The sequence below is a fragment of the Lacerta agilis genome, chromosome 8 (genome assembly GCF_009819535.1).
Source record: "Lacerta agilis isolate rLacAgi1 chromosome 8, rLacAgi1.pri, whole genome shotgun sequence".
Taxonomy (NCBI): domain Eukaryota; kingdom Metazoa; phylum Chordata; class Lepidosauria; order Squamata; family Lacertidae; genus Lacerta; species Lacerta agilis.
In genome coordinates, this window is record NC_046319.1 from 4,236,907 (window position 1) to 4,263,761 (window position 26,855).

The following is a 26,855-nucleotide window of genomic DNA, read 5'->3' on the forward strand; positions in this document are numbered from 1 at the left end:
TGATTGGAAGGTCGGCGGTTCGAATCCCCGTGATGGGGTGGGCTCCCGTTGCTCCGTCCCAGCTCCTGCCAACCTAGCAGTTCAAAAACACCTCAAAGTGCAAGTAGATAAATAGGTACCGCCCTGGCGGGAAGGTTTCCGTGCGCTGCTCTGGTTCACCAGAAGCGGCTTAGTCATGCCACTTCTTAGTCATGAGTATAGCATCTAGATCAAGGGAAGTAATAGTACCACTGTATTCCGCTCTGGTCAGACCTCACCTGGAATACTGTGTCCAGTTCTGGGCACCACAGTTCAAGAAGGATACTGACAAGCTGGAACGTGTCCAGAGGAGGGCAAACAAAATGGTCAAAGGCCTGGAAAGGATGCCTTATGAGGAATGGCTTAGGGAGCTGGGTATGTTTAGCCTGGAGAAGAGAAGGTTAAGGGGTGATATGATAGCCATGTTCAAATATATCAAAGGATATCATATAGAGGAGGGAGAAAGGTTGTTTTCTGCTGCTCCAGAGAAGTGGACACGGAGCAATGGATTCAAACTACAAGAAAGAAGATTCCACCTAAACATTAGCAAGAACTTCCTGACAGTAAGAGCTGTTGGACAGTGGAATTTGCTGCCAAGGAGTGTGATGGAGTCTTCTTCTTTGGAAGTCTTTAAGCGGAGGCTTGACAGCCATCTGTCAGGAATGCTTTGATGGTGTTTCCTGCTTGGCAGGGGGTTGGACTGGATGGCCCTTGTGGTCTCTTCCAACTCTATGATTCTATGATTCTATGCTGGCCACATGACCCAGAAGCTCCCTCAGCCAATAAAGCGAGATGAGCGCCACAACCCCAGAGTCGGACATGACTGGACCTGATGGTCAGGGGTCCCTTTACTTTTACCTTTCGTCCATGTCGACTCCTGACAGGTCTCTCCAGTGTCTGGCTATGAGGCTTCTGGCTGCTGAGAGTAGGTGGGTTATAAGTTCTGTATAATGTGAACGGTCATTATGATCTTGGAAGATGTTCAGTGGGGCCAGTTCTGGGGTGAGTTCTAAGACCTGTTTAGTTATTTTGCATATCTCTTGTAGGACTGCTCTCCAGAAGGGTTGGATTTTAGGACATTCCCACCGTTGCCTGTTTTATCCTTGCTCCCAACGTGCAGGTTTATTTGAATGTCTGTATACCAACTTTTCAAAGTCCGATAGTCATTTATACATCCAGCACCTTCCTGCTGCCTCCTTGCCTCTTAACACCCCCCTAGGTGAATCCCACTGTCCCCCAGGGGGCAGCACTGTCCACTTAGGGAACCAGTGGGTTTAGAGCGTTGGACTATGACCTGGAAGACCAGGGTTCAAATTCAGCCATAAAGCTTGCTGGGTGACCTTGAGGCTGTCACTGTCTGTTGGGTATCTGAGGATAAAATAAATAATAAAATTATGATTATTAGTTTGATGTTTTATTATGTTAAGAGTGCCTGGGGAAACCCAGCCAGATGGGCAGGTTGTTGTTTGTTTGTTTGTTTGTTTGTTTGTTTGTTTGTATAAATGGCTCTCTTTTCCTGTTTAATAATAAACAATCTTGAGCTTCTTGGTGTAAGATGCAATGGAATGAATGTATGAATGAGTAAATGAATACTATTAAAAATAAAATTAGATTAAATCAACATAAGATCATGCTTGGGATCCCTGGCTACTTCTCAGAGGACCTGCCTCACCATCCGTAACTTGTGGCGCACTGGTTTGGATGCCAAAACAACTCTGCTCTCGACTTGGAGACAAGTGCCCCCTGACACCCCGCCCCCAGAAATGGAAATATTACCAGATGATCATTTGCTTTGACATCCTATTTTCATTCAGCTCAGAGAAATTGGCTCGTTTCCTCGGCAGCCAATTTATTACCGTCATGATCCATCGTTCCGTGCTTAGCAAACATTGTTCCCATAACCAATCTGATTATCTGCCTTAGTTGAAGCATTTTAGTGAGTCCACAGCTTGCATTTTAGATGTTGGTTTTTATAACTGGATTTCAGATGTCACTGTGGATTTTGCAGTGCTTTCCAGCATTCTGTTTCCTGCCTCTCTTATTTGTTGTAGTGAAATATGAGGCATATAAATCAACTAGTCGTTGGGGACAGGGAATGTCGGGAGATGGCTGTTAAATGTGAAGGCTGCTGCTCTCATTCAGGGCCCCTTCTCTGTTGTCTTCATGGAGCCCCTTGCCCCCATTTACAAGAGCTCCCCATGTATTATAATGGAGAGGACTGCTTGGGATGTGCAAGTTGCTGCGTCCCAATACCGAAGGCTAGTTGAACAGCTGATCTATGTGTGCTCCCGGAAGAATGCAGTGGTCTGGACTGAAGCCATGTGGTCTTCTTTTGCATGCTGAGTTTTATAATCAGCTCCATCTGGTATGCAGGCTGAGACCCTACCTGCCTGCAAACTGTCTCACCAGAGTGGTGTATGCTGTAGTTATCTCTCTCTTGGACTACTGCAATGCGCTCTACGTGGGGCTACCTTTGAAGGTGACCCAGAAACTACAACTAATCCAGAATGTGGCAGCTAGACTGGTGACTGGGAGCAGATGCCGAGACCACATAACACCGGTCTTGAAAGACCTACATTGGCTCCTAGTACATTTCCGAGCACAATTCAAAGTGTTGGTGCTGACCTTTAAAGCCCTAAATAGCCTCGGTCCAGTGTACCTGAAGGAGCATCTCCACCCCCATCGTTCTGCCCTGACACTGAGGTCCAGCTCTGAGGACCTTCTGGTGGTTCCCTCGTTGCAAGAAGCCAAGTTACAGGGAACCAGGCAGAGGGCCTTCTCGATAGTGGCACCCATTCTGTGGAATGCCCTCCCACCAGATGTCAAAGAGAAAAACAACTACCAGGCTTTTAGAAGACATCTGAAGGCAGCCCTGTTTAGGGAAGCTTTTAATGTTTAATAGACTATTATATTTTAATATTTTGTTGGAAAGCCGCCCAGAGTGATCTTTATTAGGGGTAGGTGAAACCGGTCTCATTATTCCCAGGAGTAGCTTCATCTTGCCATCTACGGGCACTGCATGTTTAGGACACACTGTCACAGAAGTAGTTATGTTAAGTGAATCCAGGTAAGTTTGCATGGGGGGTCAGACAAGGTGACCCTTGCTTCCCTTCCAACTCCACAATTCTAAGTTCTAACCTGCAGCACAATGGTAGCATTGGAAGCAATAATCATACTTGTTGTTGTTGTGTTTGTTGTTGTGATTCACTGTGAGGAAAGATGAGGATAACCTAATGTGTTCCCTGGAAATTGTTCCTTGGGCCAAGTGTTCATATAGCGAGTTGATTATTTCCATTGATTCCTATGGAAATTTTCTAATACATTCCCAACCATGAAATTTTGACTCCCCCCCCCCAAAGCAAAACAAACAAACAGGAAAACCCTCTCTGATTTGTCCAAATACTCACCCTCCCCATAGCTGTCAACTTTTCCCTTTTCTTGTGAGGAATCCTATTCGGACTAAGGGAATTTCCCTTTTTAAAAAAACAGCTGTGACCCTCCCTCCCTCCTTTCCTCAGCTAACCAGGAAAAGGCAAACAAGGAAGTAAAAAATGGTCTCTGCATATCTGAATCTGCGGTGCCTATAACAAGGTTTGTGTACTAATTCCTTGTGTTCAGATTAAGTGAATTTTCGCATAGCAAAGGTTCATAAAACAGGACCTGAGTGAGGTAGTTGTTGTTTTTTTCTTAGATTTATACCCTGCACATTCCACAAAGGAGTCCTCCTTTGTCAGCTTCCTGGTTAGACTGCTGCAATGTGTTATACGCTAGGCTGCCTTTGGAGACAGTTTGGCAACTGCAGATTATTCCCAGTGCAGCCCTCAGGCCACTACCTGGGACTAAGCATTAAGATCCAATGCTTATGTGACTTTCACTGGCTCAGAATCCATTTCCAGGTCCAGCTCAAGGTGAGGATGGGGGAGAAAGTAGTTCAGTTCGCACACCTTCTGAACCGCTATGCAGACTGAAACAGATCTATCCTGTGAAATTTGTACTTCTTAAAATTTCACGACATAGTTATCCAACCAGAAATGCATCTTTTAAAACGTATATTAGGGGGAAAGTTCATATATTGGTGTAAATAACATACAGAGATATATTAAATTTGAAGAAATGGCTTATAAAACTGTTTAGAGGGGAAGATGCACACAAAAAATGTGTATATTGAGAGAAATATATTCTTGCTGCAGTATTGCTGTTGGAAGGACCTTTTAGGGATCAAGGCAGAAAAGTGTGAACAGTGTACTGTACTCAGTTTCCCATTGTGAGTTTTGGAGACTGGCTGTTCTTTGCAAAGCACTCCCCTGTTGCACAACATATCCTTTCCTCAGGTTCCCTCTTCTGAGCTCTAAGTGTTCAGGACACAAAGCCAAAGAGAGAGAGCCCCATCATCTGAGGCTGTGCACAAACCATACCTTTAAAGCAAATTCAGAACGCATCCTTTCCCTCAAGGAATCCTAGGAATTGTAAGTTGTTAAGGGCACTGAGAATTGTTAGAAGAACTGCCACCCTATTCCCCTCACAGAGCTACAATTCCCAGAGTGCTTTAATAATATTTCTTCCCAGGGAACTCTGGGATTTGTAACTCAGTACAGCTCCCAGGATTCTTTGGCCGAATCCATGGCTCTTAAAGTGGTATGAGAGCACTTCAAATGTAGGAGGCAGGGGCTGGATGGTTGCTGGTCCAGAGATAAGTCAACTCACTGAACTCACTGTTCAGTCCCAAAACGGCATCATTTCAGCAGGGGCTGGAGGCAGGAGATAGTGCCAAAGAGACAAGATCAAGTTCCAAAGAAAGACAGCTCAGGCTCACAGGGCCTGGGGCACATGCATCGCAGGGGGTTGGACTAGATGGCCCTTGGGACCCATTCGAGCTGTACAGTTGTATCACTCTACATAGTGAGAACCAGGAACAGGGTCAAGATGTGAGGCAGCAGGTGTGTGAGCATTATCAACTAAATATGTGGCACGTAGGAGAAACAGCTATAACTCAGGAGGGCAGCTCTTCCAAGTCAGCTCTTTGGGAGAAGTTTGTTGCCCTGCTATGCAGGCTCCCAGATCTCAGCAGAAATCACATTTGTGTTAACCACCAACTCCGATTGTAGGGAGTGTCTACATTTACTTATTTATTTCATTTATACCCCCCACCATCTTTCTCCTAAGGAGCTCAAGGTGGCACGCCTTCCTCATTTAATCCCCAGAACATCTCTGTGAGGTAGGTTAGCCGGAGAGGCAGTGGCTAGCCTGAGGTCACCCACCCAGGGAGCTTCGTGGCCAAGTGGGGATTTGAACCCTGGTCTCCCCCAGGTCCTGGTCTATCTGCTACACCATGCTTACTCTCATAAACAGCACAGCAGCAGTAGAGGTCTGGGAGCCCAGGAGTAGAACTGAGCTCAAAGTATGAAGTGGGTCCCATTTCAAGGCAACAGTCAGGGAAAGGAGGCGGGTGTACACAGAGTCCATGCATTGGCAATATGTTGTTTAGCTTGAAGGGCCCTGATTGTTGTTTAGCTTCTGAGGCCCTGGGTTTCTAGAACCAGGTGCCCTGGAGACTGGCCATTAGGTTCAGCGGATTGAATGCTGAGGCTGACAGATATAGCAGGACCCAGACCAGGCATCCTCCCAGGCTTGTAGGCGAACAGAGCAATGGGGTTGCAGGAGGCAAGGCGTGGCAGTCTGTCTGCTGGAAATCCTAGTTTGAGAGACACCCTCTCCCTTCCACAATTTGACTGCAGAGAGAGAGGTTATTTATGCCGTCACCACGAACAGGTTCCATTCAGGCAAGAAGTGTGCATTGAGAGAGAGCGTGGCACTCATTTCATAGAAACTTGATCAAGAACTTGTAGGTTTTTGACTGCGGGATCATTTGAGGCAAAGATGGCTCTGAAAAGAAGGCTGGTTTTTTTAAAAAAAGGAAAATCTACATCTCATTTGAATCACATTAAAAAAAAATCTCTGCTTGTTTAGCATGGCTGCCAAGAAGAATAGAAATAGGAAGCTACCTTGAAGTACCTGAAGACAGGTGTTCAGGGCTATTAAGGCTCATTTCATGATGAGCTTGAATCATGACATGGGTGTGAAACAATTCTTCACAGATGAGATTCAGCCCATGTAAAGCTGTACGTCTGAACCTACCCTTTTTAAAAGGGAAATTCCCTTATTCCGAATAGGATTCCTTGCAAGAAAAGGGAAAAGTTGACAGCTATGCATTGGGGTCCCTTCTAACCCTACAATTCTATGGTTCTGTCTGTACTGCTACACACACTCCTGAGAAGTTTGGGATCTTTTTGCTGGAGTTAGAGTGTGTGTCTGTTATGAATGCGTGTTTACTCTTCACCTTATGCCCCAAGAAGTTCATGCACAAGAGGAAAGGAGAGAGGTTGGTTTATTACATGAAATGAAAGTGACAGAGTATGTGGGTGGTGCTTTTGTTTGAGAGATGATAATTAAAATTTGCTGATAACACAATATTAGTATGCTGATCTTTCCTTTAAGTGTTAAGAGGTCAGAATATTTACCTATCCCTTCCAGAACACATTTAAGATCAAGACTTGTACCGGAGCTAAAATAGTTTAACAACAGGGGGGATATTATATATCATGCCAACTTTGCTGATACGATGATGTGCAGAAATAATTCCCATGGAAGTCTAGACTGGCACATCATTGCATCTCTTCCTCCTGTGCTCTCTATAAAATATTATTTGCAGGTAACACAAATAAAAATGAAATTTGGTGTAACTTTTGGAAGTGACACAGGATCAGAAAAATCTTGGCTTCTCAGTTTCCTGTCATGTCATCATAACTCCTGTACAAGAAAACCTTCCATTGAAGTGAATTGGCACAGTTATTTACTCAACTCAAAGGGTATTTTGTCTCAACATGCACAGAGCTAGTACGTTCCTCATGCCACATACGGTACATCACTCCAGGAAATTCTCTCATCGCTTGCTGATTCTGAGATGTGTGACCAGACTGCAGTTAAAGTCCTGCATCTGAAAGCAATGTCAAATGATTTAAAATTTCCATCTGTGGTCCTTGATTTTAGATGCAGGTCACCAGGAAAGCCAGTTCAGTGTCCGAGCCCTTTAGACAGACACAAATGAGGATATTCTGGGGTTGAAATTCATGACATGCCCCCAGCTGTGACCTGCACATACTCATTACTTCCTCAGTTTGATCGGAGGACAAGATGAAGAACATCTCTGCCATGTGGAGGATGCTGAAGTCATTGCAGTGTCCTTCCATTGCATATTTATGAATGCAAAGCATAATCTGTCCATTGATGTGACGATGAAGGCCTCCAGCTTGATAACAGGCATTAGATTCGCACTCTGCCTCCAAGCAGAGACTGAGGCTAATAACTTGCTAAAATCTAAAAAAAAACAAAAACCATTGGTTTAATTAAGGTATCACATTCTCTCATGCAAAAAGCAGGGAGCTGGCTGCACTGGATGCCATGTCAATAAGGTGGTCAATGAAAGCATAAAACTTGTTGATTTGGAGCGCAGCAACCTGTCCCTGGAAATTGATATGCTTCCTTTTGGCTCTCTCCGTTCTCCCCCAAGGGAGTATATTAGAATCAGGAGCGGAGGTGGAATCAAGTACAAAAAATGAATTATGTAGGTTAGAATTTGAATAAAGTTTTTTTTAAATCCTCCTTGACTTCAGTAGCTTTTTTACTGTTGCTTAGATGGGAGTCCAGGTCCTGCTTTACTGAGACCCTAAGTAGCATTCTTCTCTTCTGTGTCCTCCTTTATTTTTGCCTGTGCTGATAATGGATACTGTGCTAGGGAAGCCTCTGACATGGGCTGGCTGAGCTGGGATGATGATGATGATAAGTTATTATTTGTACCCCACCCATCTGGCTGGGTCTCGTCCCAGGGTGTGTGGTGTGCATCCAGGGGAGGTGCGCGGCGAGCGGCACGTGCCCCGAGGGGTGCTGCCAATCGGGGGTTGGCATCGTGTTGCCCCCACCTTTGGAATGGCACCCAGGGCGGACCGCCCTCCGCTCCCCCTCGGAACACCCCTGCTTCCACCTGGAATGCTGGAGCTGCCCCTTATCCACAGCTGGAAAGGCCATAGCTCAGTGGAAGAATGTCTGCCTTGCAAGCAGAAGTCCCCAGGTTCCATCCCCAGCATCTCCAAGAGAGACAGCCTGAAATCCTGATGAGCTGCTGCAAGTTTGGGTAGATAGTGCTGAACTATGGACCAGTGGTCTGACTCTGTATATGGCAGCTTCCTGTGTTCTACAGCTGAGTTGTTGTGGCTGCTAAAGTTTCATTTCAGTGCAGATCCTTGCCAGCCGGAGCAAGTCACGGTTCTCTGTGAAACCCAGCAGTATCCCTCCTGCCAGACTCTGTGGACAAAGCAAACTTTCAAGCCTGGAGGCCTTTTCTTTGTATTTAACCCATTCCATGCCATCTGTGAGAACCTGTATGGTGTAGTTCCTGTGCTTTCCAGGACTGGGAAATCTGCTTTGTGGACATTAAAATGAGAAGTGCCATGCTTAATTAATGCAATTCATTTTCATTCAGCTAAACCGGTATCTGCAATTAATGGTTGTTGTTGTTCAGTTGTTCAGTCGTGTCCGACCCTTCGTGACCCCATGGACCAAAGCACGCCAGGCACACCTATCCTTCACTACCTCTTGCAGTTTGGCCAAACTCATGTTAGTAGCTTCGAGAACACTGTCCAACCATCTCATCCTCTGTCGTCCCCTTCTCCTTGTGCCCTCCATCTTTCCTAACATCAGGGTCTTTTCTAGGGAGTCTTCTCTTCTCATGAGGTGGCCAAAGTACTGGAGCCTCAACTTCAGGATCTGTCCTTCTAGTGAGCATTCAGGGCTGATTTCTTTGAGAATGGATAGGTTTGATCTTCTTGCAGTCCATGGGACTCTCAAGAGTCTCCTCCAGCACCATAATTCAAAAGCATCAATTCTTCGGCGATCAGCAATTAATGGTAGCAGATTTTATTTTATTTTCTACCATTACTTACAAAATCTGCAGATGGCAAGAAACTGTCTCTCTCCCCCTCTGAAGAAAAACAAATATTTTCTTTTGTTAGATTTGTCGTCATCTTGGCAGAGGGCAAGATTTGCTCTCATCTTCCAAGGTGACAGCAAATCTAGAAAAACATTTTTTTCCTCCCTTCAGACTATTTTACACATATGCAAATTCAACAATTCATACAATCATGAGACCACTATTTCTTTAATTGGATGACAGCCTTAATTTTAAAAAATGTTCTGAGTAAAGCAGGGTTTATTCATGCAGTCATTTTTAATGGAACAAGGTGTTATATTTCCACAAGCACAATAAAATAGAACAAGTTACACAAAGCGCCTTGTTCGCACGTCACAGTGTGGGGCATGAGCAAGTTGTGCCTGCTTCACTCCGGGCATCTAGTGATGCACAGGGTGGGAGTATGAAGGCTGCATTCAGAAGCCAGCTTATTCAGAGTGGTGGATCTGCAGCCTTGGAAGGGCTCATGCCTTGTCCATCCACTTAGTCTACCTTATATTTTGGAAAGTTGGTCTTCTGTTCGCTTTGCATTCGGACACATCTTGAGATATTGTTCCATGCCACCCCACCCCACTCTCCAAGCGGAGACAGAATCCAGCAGTTTCAGGCACTTCTTCAAGTTCAGTTTCCTTGGAATGAAGGCCAGCGGAGACTGCAGTGTCTTTAGGATGTATGATTTCATTTACAAATATCTACAACCTGAGCATAAGGTGGTGGGACTCACAGCATCAAAAGATGTTGCTTCTCCATTAGTCACAGCTTTGGATCCAGCACAGAGCAAGCAGGTCTCTTTGTCTCCAGCTTCCAGCCTGGCCCCCACATGCTATACATGCCATTGTTCTCCTAGCTAGCACCTAGGTGGTGCAGGATGGAGGAAAGGCCCACCCATTAGCCTGGATGGCCCCATCACTTAGTTGTGACTCTTGCAACTGAGCTCCTTCTTTTGGATGCTTATGAGGGCATATAAGTGGCCAGGACACCAAGAATTGGAAGGACTGGGCATCATCCAGACCCCACAAACCCACATCATTGTAAATAACTTTTGCATGATGGTTCCTGAGAACAAGGAGCTGGTTTTATGCCTGTGTTTACAATTGGATGCCATTTTGAATTGTGATGATGGACTGAATGTTTCCAAAATGCACTGTTTTGTTTTGTATCTTAGAATTACTGAGCAATGTTGGGTATGAGGCTGCGGCTATTAGTAAATAAAGGGACTATTACTCCCCTCCAAAGAAATATTGCAAAAATGCCACGAGGATAACTCACAGCAGCAGAAGAACAAATGTCTTCCCTTCCCCGCCCCCATCCCTTCTAACCAGTGCTGCTTTCATGACCTCCTTCCAAAGTCCCCTCCAGCTCCCTGCCCTGTCATTCAGCATCATATCAGCTAAGGGAAATTCTGGGGGCTTCTTCAACGAGGGTGAGTTTTGCATCCAGCCTGTTGGTTCCATTGTGATAGCCAGAACGTGTGACACTTCTGTGTCTAAACTCTAGACCCTAAAACAATATACGCTAACCCACCAAACAACCCAGAGGGGAGGGGAGTGTGTCATGACAGCACCATAGCTGTCAACTTTTCCTTTTTTTGAGGGAAATGCCCTTATTCCAGCGCCGTTTCCCATTGCATAAATAGGGAAAGTTGACAGCTATGGCCGTTTCCCAATGCAAAAAAAAAAAGGGAAGGTTGACAGCTCTGCACAATCATGTAACAATGTGGATAGAAAATCTCTCATTATCATATGCATTCGTTTATTCTTTTTTATTATTTTCATCCTGCTTTTCTGCAAATGCATGCAAAACAGCATAAAGGTAAAGGTACCCCTGACCATCAGGTCCAGTCGTGTCCGACTCTGGGGTTGTGGCGCTCATCTCGCTCTATAGGCCGAGGGAGCCGGCATTTGTCTGCAGACAGCTTCTGGGTCATGTGGCCAGCATGACTAAACCGCTTCTGGCAAACCAGAGTAGTGCATGGAAACGCCGTTTGCCTTCCCGCTGGAGTGGTACCTATTTATCTACTTGCACTTTGACTTGCTTTCGAACTGCTAGGTGGGCAGGAGCTGGGACCGAGCAACGGGAGCTCACCCCGTCGCGGGGATTCGAACCGCCGACTTTCTGATCGGCTAGCCCTAGACTCTGCATAGTAACATATTAAAAGAAGCAGGAAAGAAAACCCACTGGAGAACTGCCAGTTGTCAAGCAAAGCAGTGCTAAAATAGCACAAAAGCAATAAAATTTTAAACTCAGTTGCAAGTCAGGTGGTGAGTGCCACTGGCCATGCGCCGTAGTCTAAACAGAGCAACCAAGAAACAAGATGGTGGTATTGGCATGGTCAGAGCAGGTGCAGACTTTGGTAATATGATGTCCTGAGCCAGGGCAACTTTTGGCACCCCTCCTAAATATTTCTTATTTTCACAATAATTATTTATATATTATTATTACTATTATTTGGAGCTCCCTCGGCTTGGCACCCTGTGCAGGGGAACTGCCCACATCCTCCGAAATCCAGCGCTGGTGAGAGGAACCTTGAGGTTTGCAAAAGTGCAAATAAACAACTCCGAAGAGTGTGTATTGGGGAGGGAGGGACACAGCCCAACGAAGGTAAAGCATGCTGAGCAGCTGATATGGAAAACCTGTGGTGCTGGTGGGACAGATACCCTGGAGGAAGGCATGGCTGGCTGGCTGGCTGGCATTCTACTAGAAGGTGGGGATTTGCAGAAACGTTTTGTTCCAGGGTTCCATTTGGATACATTCTGCATCTATTATGAAAATGCAGAATAGTACACACGCAATCAACTTCCCTTCTCAAAAAAAAAAAACCTGGACAACTTAAAAAGAAGAGAGGACAAATTCATGGAAGATAAGTGGGATGGGTTTTCTTCAATTAACAACACCAGTTGTGATGTTCCAGTCAGCTTTATGTTGTCAAAGCAGCAGTCACTGGGGAACCACCCAGAGTCCCCAGGCCTATAAATCCCACAGGCTTACATACCATCCAACATTTCTCTGATGAAAACAGGGACTTTCTATTCTACCTCATGAAGCTTCTCGCGTGTTTGATCTCACCACACACATAAAACATAATATATGCACCTGTTGCCTCAAGCCAGTTACAACCTCTGTTCATCTTCCTTGCCTCGCCACCAGCTTCTTCCCTCTCTCCATCTCAGGAGATGTTGCTGCTGCCAACTCTCTCCCTGCTTCCACTGGTCCTGCAATTCATGTGCCCCGTGCACAGGTCCAGTCCTGAAGATGAACAGCTTCTTGGGCACAGAGAACCTTAGGCTTTCCTAGCAATCTCCATTAAAAGAGCTAACCACCCACTCATTTTGCCCTTGTACTGCATACAGAATGTGGGTTTCTGGACACCATACTCCTGCTGATGCAGTCTAGAATTGCATTAGCGTTTTTTGCTGCTGCATCACACTGTTGACTCATTTACAGGTAGGGAGCCATGTTGGTCTGCCATAGTCAGAACAAAATAAAAAATAAAAATAAAATTCCTTCCAGTAGCACCTTTGTTGTTGTTGTTCAGTCGTGTCCAACTCTTCATGACCCCATGGACCAGAGCACGCCAGGCACCCCTATCCTCCACTGCCTCCCGCAGTTTGGCCAAACTCATGCCAGCCGCTTCGAGAACACTGTCCAACCATCTCATCCTCTGTCATCCCATTCTCCTTGTGCCCTCCATCTTTCCCAACATCAGGTTCTTTTCTAGGGCGTCTTCTCTTCTCATGAGGTGGCCAAAATACTGGAGCCTCAATTTCAGGATCTGTCCTTCCAGGGAGCACTCTGGGCTGATTTCTTTAAGGATGGATAAGTTTGATCTTTTTGCAGTCCATGGGACTCTCAAGAGTCTCCTCCAGCACCATAATTGAAAAGCATCAATTCTTCGGCGATCAGTCTTCAGTAGCACCTTATAGACCAACTAAGTTTGTTCTTGGTATGAGCTTTCGTGTGCATGCACACGAAAGCTCATACCAAGAGCAACACTGTTGACTCATGTTAAGCTCCTGGTCTACTAAGACCCCTAGATCCTTGCCACAATGTACTGCTAGTAAGCCAGGTGTCCCCCATCCTATATTTGTGCACCTGGTTCTTCCTGCCTAAGTGCAGAACCTTACATTTGTCCCTACGGAAATTCATTTTGTTAGCTTACGTCCTGTTCTCCAATCTGTTAAGGTCATCTTGAATCCTGATTCTATTTACTGAGCTATCAGCTACCCCTCCGGTTTGGTGTCACCTGCAAATTTGATAAATATCAAGTACCAACTGAACTTCAGTCAACTGTCTTGAGCCCAAAGGATTAGGGTGGATGTTTTGGTTGGAATAGGTGCTGGATGACCTAGATGGCCTCTGCAATAAATTGTGTCTAATCACTGTGCTCCTGTGAGATCTAAAATGCTGACACAGGTTATGAAACAGAGAAGAATTTATATGTCTCCAATGGTGAAAATCTTCAAGCACAGAGACTTTAGATTAGAGCAACATCTGTGAACTGTGTTCACCAGTCTTCCTGGTTATTATGGCCTTTGACTTCGTGATGTTTCTCCATCGCCTTGACATTTGATGAGCGATCTCTCACCAAGTAAACAAGCAAAACAAAACAGGCCACTGCCTGTATATCTAAAAAGGTCAGGGCATTTGATAAAGGTGTCTGTTGAGCAGGTCTGTGGGTGAAAATGTCTCGGACAACCTCTTTCCTCTCCCCTAGCAGAAGAGAGAGGCAGAGTTGCATCCTTTTTTCTCTTTAAAGGGCATTCATTCTCTTTAAAGCTCTTTTCCAGTGAAACGCCTGTGGGTGTCACTACAAATTAGCTCCATTTCGCCATCCCCTGATGATCTTGGTTATTTACTGCCACTGCCTTTTAACATTTAGCCCCCTGTTTTTCATACTGAAGTCTAATCTGTCCCAATTTTATTAGCTGATCAAATGGTTTCAGCCTGGGAAGAGAGAGCTTCCACCGTTTGCAGCTTGCTCCAATTAAGTTGTCCTCCTCCCTTTTCATTTGCAAAATGAAAAAGAACACATCTAGACTAATCTGTAGCATGCTATTTTGTGATTGCCAAACAGCTTGATTAAGTTATGCTGTGGTGTTTTCCTCTCACTCTGCAGCTTTGCAGGCTTAATAGCCTTAAAAAATAACAAAGCATGACACAGTATCACCTTTCACCTTTGGTGGACTGAGTTACTAGGGTATAATCCAGTGGATTTTTGTTTGTGACAATTCCTAATTTAGACCCCTTTCAGGGAGGAGAACCTGGTTTATTACCAGGGCTACTCAATGGGTTTTGTATGAAAGTGCAATCAGTTTTTGTGAGATGACTGGTTGATTGCATGACGGCTATTTAAGTTTTCTGTGGAGGTGAAAAGGCACCCATGGCAAGCTTATTCATCACACCAGTTCTTTGTCCTCAAGGATTCCTGTTTTCTAGGAAGGGATATCTTGCATTTCTGACACTTAGGGATCATCCACACTCCCATTTGTCCCACGATTTCTAGGCATGGATCAAGGAGGTTTTTCTTTTATCTTGCCACTTTCCCTGGGAAAACCCACTGTTTAGTGTGAATAGGAACAATCATCAACCACGTTTTCTGCAGATTGATGTTTGTTCTGATTTAGCAATAAAGAGCTGATTTTCCCAGGGAAAGTGGCAAGACAAAAGAAAAACCTGCCTAGAAATCTCAGGACAATAGCAGAATAAAGGGAAGTGTGGATCAATGGCGTAGTGTGGGCACGGCCATGGAGGCACTTGCCCTGGATGCAAAGTTCTTAGGGGTGCAAAATTTCAAAAGAAATAATGAATAAAAAATAGTGTGCCCTCTCCTTCACACAGAAAATCTCCCAAAGTTCCTGTGGGCAGACGGAGGAGCGGATTTTGGCAATACCCAGTTGCTAGGGATCCCTCCACTTTATAAACATACCCTCTGCTGACCAATCCTCTGTCCTGCTCTCTGCCATGCTCAACGCTCACGTGGCAACACAACTGTCACTTGGGTAGGTTGCCGAGCTATTGCCCCTTTATCCTAGCCTATCAGCAGATGGGGCCGAGGAGCTCCACCCCACACCGCTCCCCCCTTGCCAGCTGGTGCTGGTGCTGGTGCCAGAGGCAACATGGAATAAGACGACAAGTGGGTTATCAGCCGCAGACCAATTAGAAGAGAAAGTTGGGGTAGGGGGCAGTGCCAAGGGAGAATCATCATCGTCCCCATCCCCAAGTATCTCTGCAAAGAGAAACTGATCCTGGCTGTGTAGAGGAAGCTGCTGGCCCCTAACATGGATTAGGGGTGCAATACTTACCTTGCCCTGGGTGCTGGCAACCCACACTATGCCACTGGTGTGGATGAGCCCTTACACTCGATAAATCCTTGTCCCTATTCTAACTTTTCAGTGGTGTTCCAGTGTGGTGTAGTGGTTAGAATGTTGGACTAAGACCTGGGAGACCAGGATTCAAATCCCCACCGTGAAGCTCGCTGGGTAACCTTGGGCCAATCACTTCCTCTCAGCCTAACCTACCTGGATAGGAGGATGGGGGGAGAATTGTGTACACCACCTGGAGCTGCTTAACCAAGAAGGTGGGATGGATATAAATGCAATGAATGAATGAATGTTGCTGTAAATTAAATATTCTGCAGATTGGGGGGTGGGGGAGAGGGGAGAATATTTGGATAATGTATTTACAAAATGGTTTGCTAACTGGGCATATATTTTTATTTTGGTGAGAACTTGCTATCAGAGTGTCAGCAGTTTCCTTCCTGCATGCGTTTGAATGGTTTTTAGCACCAAACTATTCAAAGACAGCCTGTCAGCCAAGATGCATAGCAGCAGCAGCAGCAGCAGCTGTGAGAAGTGGTCATGGCTCATGTAACTCAATACTTCTCTTGACCCAGGAGAGCTCCAAGGAAGACTTGGCTTCTCTTCTGCAGAAAGGTGGTTAATTGGAAGTCAGCTGCCGAGAAGGAAAGGAGCAGGCAGGGGATTCCTAATAGCATCAACTCTACTCCTATGCTTATATAAATGTTTCTGTCAGGCACATATGGAAGCTCTCTAAGTGCATTAAGTTCTTAATCACAATGAAAAGCATGATCCAGACCAGGGTGAGAGGACATGGATCCAGGCAGCAGGCCAGAGCCAGACCTTCTCCACCCTTCCCATCTTGCTCGGTTCTTCTGCCTGCACCGGTGACACTGCTCAGCCGCTGGCTCATTTTTGATTTGTCTGTAGATGGGGGGCAGTGGTGTAGGAAGGGCGGGGTGTAGGGGGCAGTCCGCCCCGGGTTCCAGGGGAGGGGGTGACACTCCCTGGCCCCTCCTGCCACTCCCCTGTTGCCCGGCCCCCCGTCTGTGCTTCATTACGGACAGATGGGGCAGCCCCACGAGCCGCTGTTGGCTCGGTGGCTCACCGTGGGAGCAGCAGCGCCGGCCCGGATGCACTACGCATGCTATCCGAGTCGGCGCTGCTGCTCCCGCGCGACCAAGTGAGCAGCAGCTTGTGGGGCTGCCTCATCCGTAAAGCAGCACAGACGGGGCAGCCCCATGACCCGCTGCTCGCTCACCCCCTTGCCGCGGGAGCAGCAGCGCCGGCCCATATGCACTACATGTGTCTGGAAATTCCGGACATGCGCAGTGCATCCGATGTGCGTCATGACGTCACGGCGCACTCCGCTCTGCCGCCCCAGGCATCGAAGAGGCTACCTCCGCCACTGATGGGGGGGGCGAAGTGTTCTTCCCCCTTTCTTCTTCAGCAAGCCACCTGCAAATTACTCACAAGCAGTGACGGTTGACCTGCATATGGGTCCACTCATTTGGGCTGTTCGAAAGGTTTCAGCTCTCAGAAACTCTTGACACGGATGCTGGTGTCTGCCAGAATCTCAGTTGCCTCCAAATGGAAAACCTTACAGAATTTGCGATTTTTGCTTTGGTATATGTGGAGCTTAGCAATAGCTGCAAAAAATGACTCATGAATTATGTGTTGCCAAAGGCTTGGGGGACCCTGAATTTTTTTTATGTTGTTTGGTGGGATTTTAGCTTATATACAGCAAATACAGGCACACAGGACTTCCTTTCCACAATGTGATGTCAAATTTGGCTTTTCTAATGGTTTTAAGTACTTTACCAACCTAATATTAAGTCTCTTCCAGATATACTGTGCTGCTTTTTTGTACTTCTATTATTTTTATTGTATTGACTTGTTTTATTTGCTTCAATAAAATCTTTTTATAAGTATATGATTGAGCAGAAATTGAACATGAAAGTAAGCTAGCACTTTGCCCCTGCTTGCTCTCGTTCCAGTCCCAGGAGTAATTATTATTATTATTATTATTATTATTATTATTATTATTATTATTATTTGTACCCCGCCCATCTGGCTGGATTTCCCTAGCCACTCTGGGCGGCTTCCAACAAAAATCAGATACAAAAATATCACACATTTAAAACTTCCCTGAAAAGGGCTGCCTTCAGGTATTTTCTGAATGTCAGGTAGATGTTTATCTCCTTGACCTGTGATGGGAGGGCATTCCACAGGGCGGGCGCCACTACCGAGAAGGCCCTCTGCCTGGTTCCCTGTAGCTTTGCTTCTCGGTGTCCGGGCTGAATGATGGGGGTGGAGATGCTCCTTCAGGTATACAGGACCGAGGAGTGGAGAGAGAAGCAAACAGGATATGCTCACGGGCACTTTCTTTCTTGCTCCTTGTTTTGCATGTCTGGAGGCTGAATCTTGGCACTGAAACTCCCATTCTGTGGCTGCACACTGTGGAGACGTAGCTCAGATTCATTCCTGGCAGAGCCTGACATTTGATGAGTCCAAGCCATTGTCAGCTGCTGCTGCACAGCTCACTCTGCTCCCAACCACATGGCTCCAGGGAGTTCCCGAGTTCAGAATAACATCCGCTGAGCGTGACTTCAGGTTGGCCCCAAAATAACTTTTGGCACACTCCAGCCCCACAGGGAGCTATTGTCTCAGCTCTGAGTGATGCCACCATTTATTTATTTTTAACTTTATGCTATTCAGTCTCACATTACAGCCTTTGCCGTACTCAAGGAGCTTCGGGTCCCAGGGGATGAGTAAAGCATGTGTTGCTGTATATTGTTCATCCCCATCGCCAGGTGAATCGGTTCAAGCCAAATTAATGCGGTGCCTACTCTGGTTGTTTGGAGACGTAACTTTTAGAATTGAATTAGGCATGTATTTTTCAGTTAGAAAGCATGAGAGCATTCTATTTCGGAGTGTGATCGATTCTTGCAAGAGTTATATGGCTAACATAAGCAGCTGCCCATTTTGCAGATGGCAACAGAGATTGAGTGAGGACTTGTCCAAGCAGGAGAATGATTGGGGTCTATGTGTTGCGTTTCCACCTGCTCTGACTCAACGGCACCAGTGAGGCTAGGGAGCTTTTTAGTCCAGCAACAGATGAAGGAGCAAATAAGAAAAATCCTGCAGATGGTTGAGGCCAATGGTCCAGCATCCCATTCTCACAGTGGCCAGCCAGGTGACTGTGGGAAGCCCACAAGAAGAACCTGCGTGCAAGAGTATTCTCCTTCCCTTGTGACTTCCAGCCACTGGCTTTCAGAAGCAGACTGCCAGTGGAGGTAAAGTGTGCTGAATCAGCAGGGGAGCTGCTGCCCAGCTAAGGAAATGATGAAAAGAAGAAGGAAATGGGCAGAAGGAGGTGTAGCAGCAGCAGCAGCAGCCTGGCAGCAACTGAGCAATTTCAGAGTAGTGAACCACCTTGAGATCTTCTGATGAAGGGTAGCATATAAATCATCGTCATCATCATGGCCTCCTTGTAGCTTCTGCCTCTCATTGCTTCTTTTTTCAGCATGGTCAATGAATTGTGCCATCCATTTCCAGCCTAGCAAGTTGGAGGAAGTGACTTGTCAGTTTCCACAGTTGTAAACCCCCCCCCCCAAATAAAAAAAATTGGGCTGGGATTTTCAGAAGATGCTGATCAGCTATCTCAGCCCTAAGAACAGGAGACAAGATCTCCCTGCCTGCTTTTGAGCAATCTTTTCTGAACAGCAGCCAGAGGAATCTCTTCTTTTAGATCTTGGTGCTAAGGACCACAGCTGTGAGGCTGGAGATAAAGGTGGTCTGTTGTGTATGTGTCAGGCAGAGAGTGTTGTGCGGCTGCTCGCCGTGTGTGTGTGTGTGTGTGTGTGTGTGTGTGTGGTGAATGTGCATACGTGGTACACATGTGGGTGGTCTGTAGGTGTATAGTGGGGGGGGGGGGTCCTCAGAGGGATGCTGGCCATCAGTGTGACCCTTCAGCAGACAAAGTTTGCCCACCCCTGCCATGCATCTCTCTCACAAACACAATGCATAAAGACTTAAAATAGCTGTGCTGAGGGATCACGTGTCCTGTCCTGTGGACCTTGGTGGGCTGGGCTATGGCAAATCTCTTCTGGTTTAACTTTATAGAAGTCTTAGGACTGGCTGTCATTACTCAGTGGCAAGGGAATCATGTTCTGCACATGCTCAGAAGTACTCTTTTAAGAATTAATTCACACGCACCCTCATCTGAATCCTGGCACTGGAAACAGGATCTGAGCTGTGCCTTAATTACTAGTGCTTCTCTTGTTCCAGTGGTATGTAACAGTGCCTTTGATCTATGAGTCCCACTCTTGGCTCAAGGACAATATTTCCTTCAGCTGCTGTTTAAAAGTGAATTATTGATGGTTTTAGGAACTGGTTTTCCCTGGAGAGATCATTTGTCCAGAAAGAGTCCATGGATATGTGGACTAGGCAGCAAAGCGGGGGCATAGCTCAGCAGTAGGGCTCCTACCCTAAATCCCCCTGTGGCTGCTTCCGTCTCCAGCTGAAAGGATTATAACTAGAACACACAGAGCTGGAAGGGTAATTGACAGTGCTGGCCTTGATAGGCCAGTGTGACTGAGTGCAAATCTGCTTCATCTGTTATCATAAATCAGTATCGCAGCAATATGACACCAGGGTTTTTTGAAGACTTCAGCAAAGCAAACAACTTTCATGTAAAGGGAAACCAGCATTATCAGGGAGAAAGAGCTGTTAAGAAAACATGCCAGCTACCAGGCATTAGGGGATTTATATTTGTGAATGAATTTGTAGAGAGCAAGAGATTGCAGGTGAGCATATGGTGAGCAGAGCACGTTGCAAAGCAGTTTTTGCGAGCTAATTCAAAGATTACCTTCAAAATCCTCTTTTTGGGAGACTTCAGCCTCTTTGCACATTGGGGTACAGTTTGTTTAAACCTGAGTTGCTCAGTAGCTCTAGTCTAAACTTTTGTCGGCAGAGACTCGCTAGGCTTTAGTCGGTGTCTTTGTCAAGTAGCTAATGAGGGGGTTGAGGGTCAAAAACACCCCGATGCTTTAAGCCTGGTGAAGACCTGAGAACTTGCAAACTTTAAAACGACAACGGTCCTTTTACTTGGTTACTTATACTGGTGGGGAACTAGAGTGCCCATGTGTCCCACTTTACAGAAGACTGTTCTCCATTTGAATGACTGCTCAACCCAAGCTTGATTTAAAGTCAAGAGCCCTGAGAAGGGAGAGCTGGAGGGGAAGGCTTGGGATAGGGCCATAGCTGAGTGTGAGAGCATCAGGCTTGCATGCAGAAGGTCCCGGGTTCAATCCCCAATGGGATCTCCAGGTAGGGCTAGGGAACAGGGCAGACTGGAACGCTACTGCCAGACAGTATGGACAATACCAAGCTAGTTGGGCCAATGGTCTGACTTGGTATAAAGCCGGTTCCTATGATCCCATCCACAGTCAGCATCTGGAGGGCAGACTGAGCAGACCCTTGGTCACATGATTCCCCACAATGGTGAGATACGCTTTTATTTGAATTACAGCAATTTGTTTCTAAATGTGGACCTATACATAAAAATTAGCAAACGCAAATTGGTATCCTCTTCTGTCCTCTTATTTGGTGCTGCATTTCCCCCCTCCCCCTTTTTTGAGGAAGGGTAGCGGGATGCATTAAGTGGCCACCCTATGAGGAATGGAACAACAACAACAACAATTTTAATATTTGTACCCCGTCCATCTGACTGGGTGCCACTCTGGGTGGCTTCCAGCATATACAGAAACATAATAAAACATCAAACATTAAAAACTTCTCTGTAAAGGGCTGCCTTCAGATGTCCTCTAAAGCTTGTATAGTTACTTATCTCCTTGACATCTGATGGGAGGGTGTTCCACAGGGTGGGTGCCACTACTGAGAATGCCTTCTGCCTGGTTTCCTGTAACCTCACTTCTCGCAATGAGGGAACCACCAGAAGGTCCTCGGTGTCTGGGCTGAATGACAGGGGTGGAGATGCTCCTTCAAGCGAAAGTGATTTGCAAACCTTTCTCCAGGTTCCTAGGTGTGTTGCCAAAAACTGTATGATGTTTGTTCTTGCTTTGCAGAAGGTGGGCTAAGCCTGGTGTAGACCCACCCTAAACCATGCCCATGCAGTCCTGTCTTCGCTATGAAAGCACTGTAGCTCCACAGGCTTTTGGGCTTAGGAGAAGGTCGTCCCAGGACACTCAGGCCCTCAAACAGCCACTTGTAGTATGATTCTTAAAGCTCTTCAACTCATTCCAGGTACCACTTTTGTGTGACGGTGCTAAGCTATGTCCTGCCACTCCTCGTGATAGGCTACGCCTATACGATGGTCGGTATTACACTATGGGCCAGTGAGATCCCAGGGGACACTTCGGACCGCTACCAGGAGCAGGTGTCTGCCAAGCGCAAGGTAAGTGGCTCTGAAGAATCAAAACAGAGTTTGAACAGAGCGGGAAGAAAAAGCCCAGGCTACCTCAGGTGAACCAATCCCAGTCTAGGTTAGATCTCCAAATGGTGACAAGATAAGTTGATGGTGGAGCCCGTGTGGTGTAGTGGTAAAGTCTCACATGAGGGCCTCACAGACCTGGGTTTAAATCCCCTCTCAGCCGTGAAACTCACTGGGTGATCTTGAGTTAGTCAACGACTCTTAGCCACAGATCTCAAGTGGTCTAATGCTTTTCTCCACTGCATCCATCTGTCTCGAGAGACAATGGAGTTTTGCCTCCAGCCTCGCTGGTGTAGCCCAATGGAAAGCAGAGCGAGACATTTGCCACCAGCTTGGCTGCAGGAGATATGGGAAGGAGGCATACAAGGCACCATCAAACTGTCTTAGGGACCCCACTCTGGATTCATACATTGTTTACTCCTTAGCCTTTTCTTCTCCCGAAGATATTTTGCAAGGCACGCAGGAACGCCAGATCTCATTTGCCACAAGGGTCATTTCATTTCAGAGGTTCCAGAATGATGTCAGACACATCTTCTGTTTGCTCTGGGCACTTCTAAACTTGAGGAAGGGAGAGCCTAGGATTTGCAAGAAGCTGTGGGCCACACCTTTTAGCAAAGAAGATGGTCACTCTGTGGCCAAGGGCATGCGACTCCCCTGGAGACAGAGAACAGGGGCTGGCTGACAAGTCCTCTGAGGAGGTTGTAACAGGAAGAGAATGTGCAAAGTTAGTTGGGAAACCAGTGCTTGGAGGTGTTGATGATGTTTCCAATTGAGTGGAAACAGTGAGATCCCAGAAAGGAGCACGGGTGGCCAGAATTATCCACAGTGCTTCTTGAAAAGAGGCCAATCCAAGAAAAAGGCACGAGAAGCTCAATAAAAAGTGGAGCTGGTTGGGTTAGCGTTGACCAGACCTTAAAATCAGGTCAATGTGGGCAACATTCATTCATCACAGGACACATGCTGACACAGAGATAAGGCTCTGGAAAGATCACCTTGTTTGTGGGTCACCTTTGAAAGAGGACGATTACACATGCTTCTGACTCTTCCCGCCGAGATTTCCCTGTAGTGCTTACCCAAAGCCCCTGCTAGCTGGTATGAATGGGCTGGTCACCTCTTAGTTTTGACTGCCTCTAAATCGATGCTGTGGCTGTAAGAGACTGTCCTTCTCTGACAGGTTGTCAAGATGATGATCATTGTGGTGTGCACCTTTGCCATCTGCTGGCTGCCTTTCCACATCTACTTCCTCCTCCAGCATTTCAAGGCGGAATGGTACCAGCAAAAGTACATCCAGCAGGTCTACTTAGCTATCTTGTGGCTGGCCATGAGCTCCACCATGTACAACCCTATTATTTACTGCTGCCTAAATGACAGGTAAGATCCATGTCCCTGTGGTGTATTGCGACGGGTTCGGCTAATGCTCAGGTTTGAGTTGCAAAAGCAGATTTGTACATATCAAAACATCGCCACCCCTTTTGGAGATTGGCTTTATGGTGTGAGTGGTGCAGAATGTTGTTCATTTCTCTGTAAATTACTGTCCGGGGATCAAGAGTATGCAATCCAGAATTTCATAATATTGTATTCTGTAATAAAACCTCAAAATGATTGGCAAAAAGAATGAAACAATAAAATTATCAGTGAAAACAACTAAAACATTTTAAGCAATTAAAATCAACAATAAGCTAAAAACAAGATTAAACCACATGTCAACATTCTACATGTCAGGCTTGTCCAAACAAAGATGTTCTTAGCAGGTGCCCGAAAGATACAGCAAAGATGCCTGTCTGGTGTCAGTAGGCAGGGAGTTCTTTCTTTCTTTCTTTCTTCCTTCCTTCCTTCCTTCCTTCCTTCCTTCCTTCCTTCCTTCCTTCCTTCCCAGCCCAGGATAAATTATATAAAATGGCAGAAATGGCAGAATCACTCATGAAAGTTAAGATCAGTTTTGCATCTGGCCCTCTGGGGAGCTTGTGTGAACTAGTATGTTTAATTCCAGATTCATGTAATTAGGGTCCCTGTTTCTACAATGTGAATAGATACATTTCTATTACAGTATTTGTATATTATTGTTTATCAGTTATGAGTATTTTATATTCTCTTAATTTTTATTTCATCTTTTTCTCTTTCCCCCTTCTCTTGTCAAATTGTTAAATAAAAACTTTGATATTTTAAAGAAAAATATCAATTGTGCAAATTTTCTTAATTTGTGCAATTTTTACAGAGCTCAGGGAACTCAGCTCCTTATCTTTCCTTTTTTTCCTTTGGTACAGTATTTGGCCCAGAAAATTTAAATGTTTCAGTGCAAAGGTTATAAAGAAGAAGAAAATGGGACTAGGTGTACAAAATGGATCTGGTGTGCCTGTACCATATAGGAAAATCCTGGCCATGACCCGTGTCTTAAATGCCACAGGTTGGCTTCTAACACAGGTGACGCCATTTGCTGGGGGTTGGACTAGATGACCCTTTGAGTCGCTTCCAACTCTGCAATTCTACGATTCTACTCTTTGTCTCCCCAGGTTCCGGATTGGCTTCAAGCACGCCTTCCGGTGGTGCCCTTTCATCAGAGCCAGCAAATACGAAGGGCTGGAGATGAAGTCAGCCAGGTACCTCCAGACACAGAGCAGCATGTACAAGGTCAGCCGGATGGAAACGACCGTCTCCTCCATCGCTGGCAACCCAGAGGAGGAGCTTGATGCCGGCAGCAAAACCAAGCGCCTCTCTGTGGATCTGACCTCCAACGGCTCCTCCCGCAGTGACTCTAAAACCGTGTCGGAGAGTTTGAGCTACTATTCCAACACCCTTCCCCCCTAAGCAACCTGAACCTCCCTGCAAAGCGTCTCCGTCAAAAGTGTGACTCGGTTTCCAATCTCCCTAATGAAGGAGCTGTTCCTCGTTTGTAACAAGTCACCTCTTCCCTCTCTGACTTGGTTCCTGAATGGAGTTTTCCTTCTTTGTGTAGCCTCTGCTGTGATGCCCTGTTGGATGTTCAGACGATCTATATATAAGAATGGATTCTCATTTTGGCGCCCGCATTGCGATAGGTTCATTAGCCAGTTCTCAGGCTATGCTGGCTAACAGCCGAGCACCTTCCGCTTGACTTTATTTTTCCACCCCCAAATCTCACCTTCTCTTCCCACAACATGCTCAGGTCTTCTTGGTGTCTCTCCCTTCCAGCTACCATACATAGAACCATAAGATCGTGGAATTGTGGAGTTGGAAGGGAGACCACATGTCACTGCTATTGCGAAAGGAGTGGAGGGGACTGGAAAGAAAAAAGGAGGAGCGAAAATGTAATGTTTGTAGTATGTGTGCTATTTTTGAAAAGTCGAATTTCAAAAAAAAAAAAGTTTTAAGAAAGTGGTCAAGGGAGTTGAGTGACACCCGTATGAGAAACAAGTTGCAGTGTTTGGGACTGTTTAGTTTAGAGAAAAGGTAAGCGGCAATATGATGGAAGTTCCTAAAGTTACGTCTGGCGTGGAGGAAGTGGATAGAGAAAAGTTTATCTGCCTCTCTCACAACACTAGAGCTCATGGACATCCCATGAAGATGGACGTTGAACGATTCAAGACAGACAAGAGAAAGGGCTTATTCACGCAGTCCATAGTTAACCTATGGAACTCGCTCCCACAGGAAGTTCCGTATTTTTCCGTGTATAAGACTAGGTTCCCCCCTAAAAAATAAGGCATCTTATACACAGATACACCCCCCCCCCCGTTTTCTTAAATCTGAGTCCCCAAAAATAGATGGAAAAATACAGTAGTAATAGCCTGGAAACTGTAGAAAGTGAGAGGGCTCTTATGCTCAAATCCTGCCTGCAGGTTTCCCACAGGAATCTGGTTGACCACTGTGAGAACAGGATGCTGGGCTAGATGGGCTATTGGCCTGATCCAGCAGGCTCTTCTTGTGTTCTTATGAAAGGCTCCCAGTACGTTTCCGAGCACAATTCAAAGTGTTGGTGTTGACCTTTAAAGCCCTAAACGGCCTTGGTCCTGTATACCTGAAGGAGCGTCTCCACCCCCATCGTTCTGCCTGGACACTGAGATCCAGCGCAGAGGGCCTTCTGGCGGTTCCCTCGCTGCGAGAAGCAAAGCTACAGGGAACCAGGCAGAGGGCCTTCTCAGTAGTGGCGCCCGCCCTGTGGAATGCCCTCCCATCAGGGGTCAGAGAGATAAACAACTACCTGTCATTTAAAAAATACCTGAAGGCAGCCCTGTTTAGGGAAGTTTTTAATTTGTGACTTTGTATTTATTTTAATATTTGTTGGAGGCCGCCCAGAGTGGCCGGGGAGACCCAGCCAGATGGGCGGGGTATAAATAAATTATTATTATTATTATTATTATTATTATTATTACTACTACTACTACTACTACTATTATCTGGTCCAGCATCCTGCTCTCACTGTGGTCAAGCAGACCCCTCTGGGAAGACCACAAGCCTGATGTGAGGGGAGCAGCTTTGCCCCCACTTTGTTTGAGAGTTAAAGTCCAGGCAGTAGCTGAAATCCATAAGCGAAAGTTAGGAAATTCTACATACAAATCTGAGGATTCTCAATGTGCAGTTTTAGATCCAATAGCACAGAGTTCCAAATTGCCTCCCTACGACTTTGTGTATCTGATGTACTTCCATAAAGTATCTGATGTACTTCCATGTACTCTTCCGCTTCATTTATGTTGGGTTACGGAAAGACCCTCAACTCCTCATATTGGTTTGTGCCTATACCAGGGGTGGATAACCCCAAGTCCAGGGGCCTGATCCAGCTCCAGAAGCAAAAGACCCTACAGATTTTGGAGGTGGCAAAAAGCAGGGGAGGAATATAGTCAGTATGAAGGCTGGGGTGGTGGTGGAAAAGTTTAAACCTCTCTGTTCAGCACAGCCTCCTGGTGGGAAAACAATCCCCCATCTGATAGAATCGTGGAGTTGGAAGAGTATCTCAAGGGTCATCAATGCAGGAATCACGGCTAATGAATCTCTGGCAGATGGCCTCCAACCTCCTGCTACACGGGAGACAGACTGAAGAAAAAGAAACGCAAATTGGTCCCGCCCTATAGTTTGAGCAATCATGTTGAGGAGT

At 46.1% G+C, this 26,855-nt stretch overlaps 1 protein-coding gene across 1 annotated transcript in view; it reads left to right on the plus strand.

Annotated features, from left to right (window-relative positions):
• Positions 1-25,405, plus strand: part of TACR1 (tachykinin receptor 1) — a 52,194-nt gene extending 26,789 nt beyond the window's left edge. Inside the window, exons 3-5 of the mRNA XM_033159104.1 lie at positions 21,604-21,754; positions 22,965-23,161; positions 24,301-25,405. Coding sequence (XP_033014995.1) covers positions 21,604-21,754; positions 22,965-23,161; positions 24,301-24,595 — 643 coding nt within the window. The 3' untranslated portion in view covers positions 24,596-25,405. The remainder of the gene's footprint in view (positions 1-21,603; positions 21,755-22,964; positions 23,162-24,300) is intronic.
• The last annotated feature ends 1,450 nt before the right edge of the window (positions 25,406-26,855 follow it).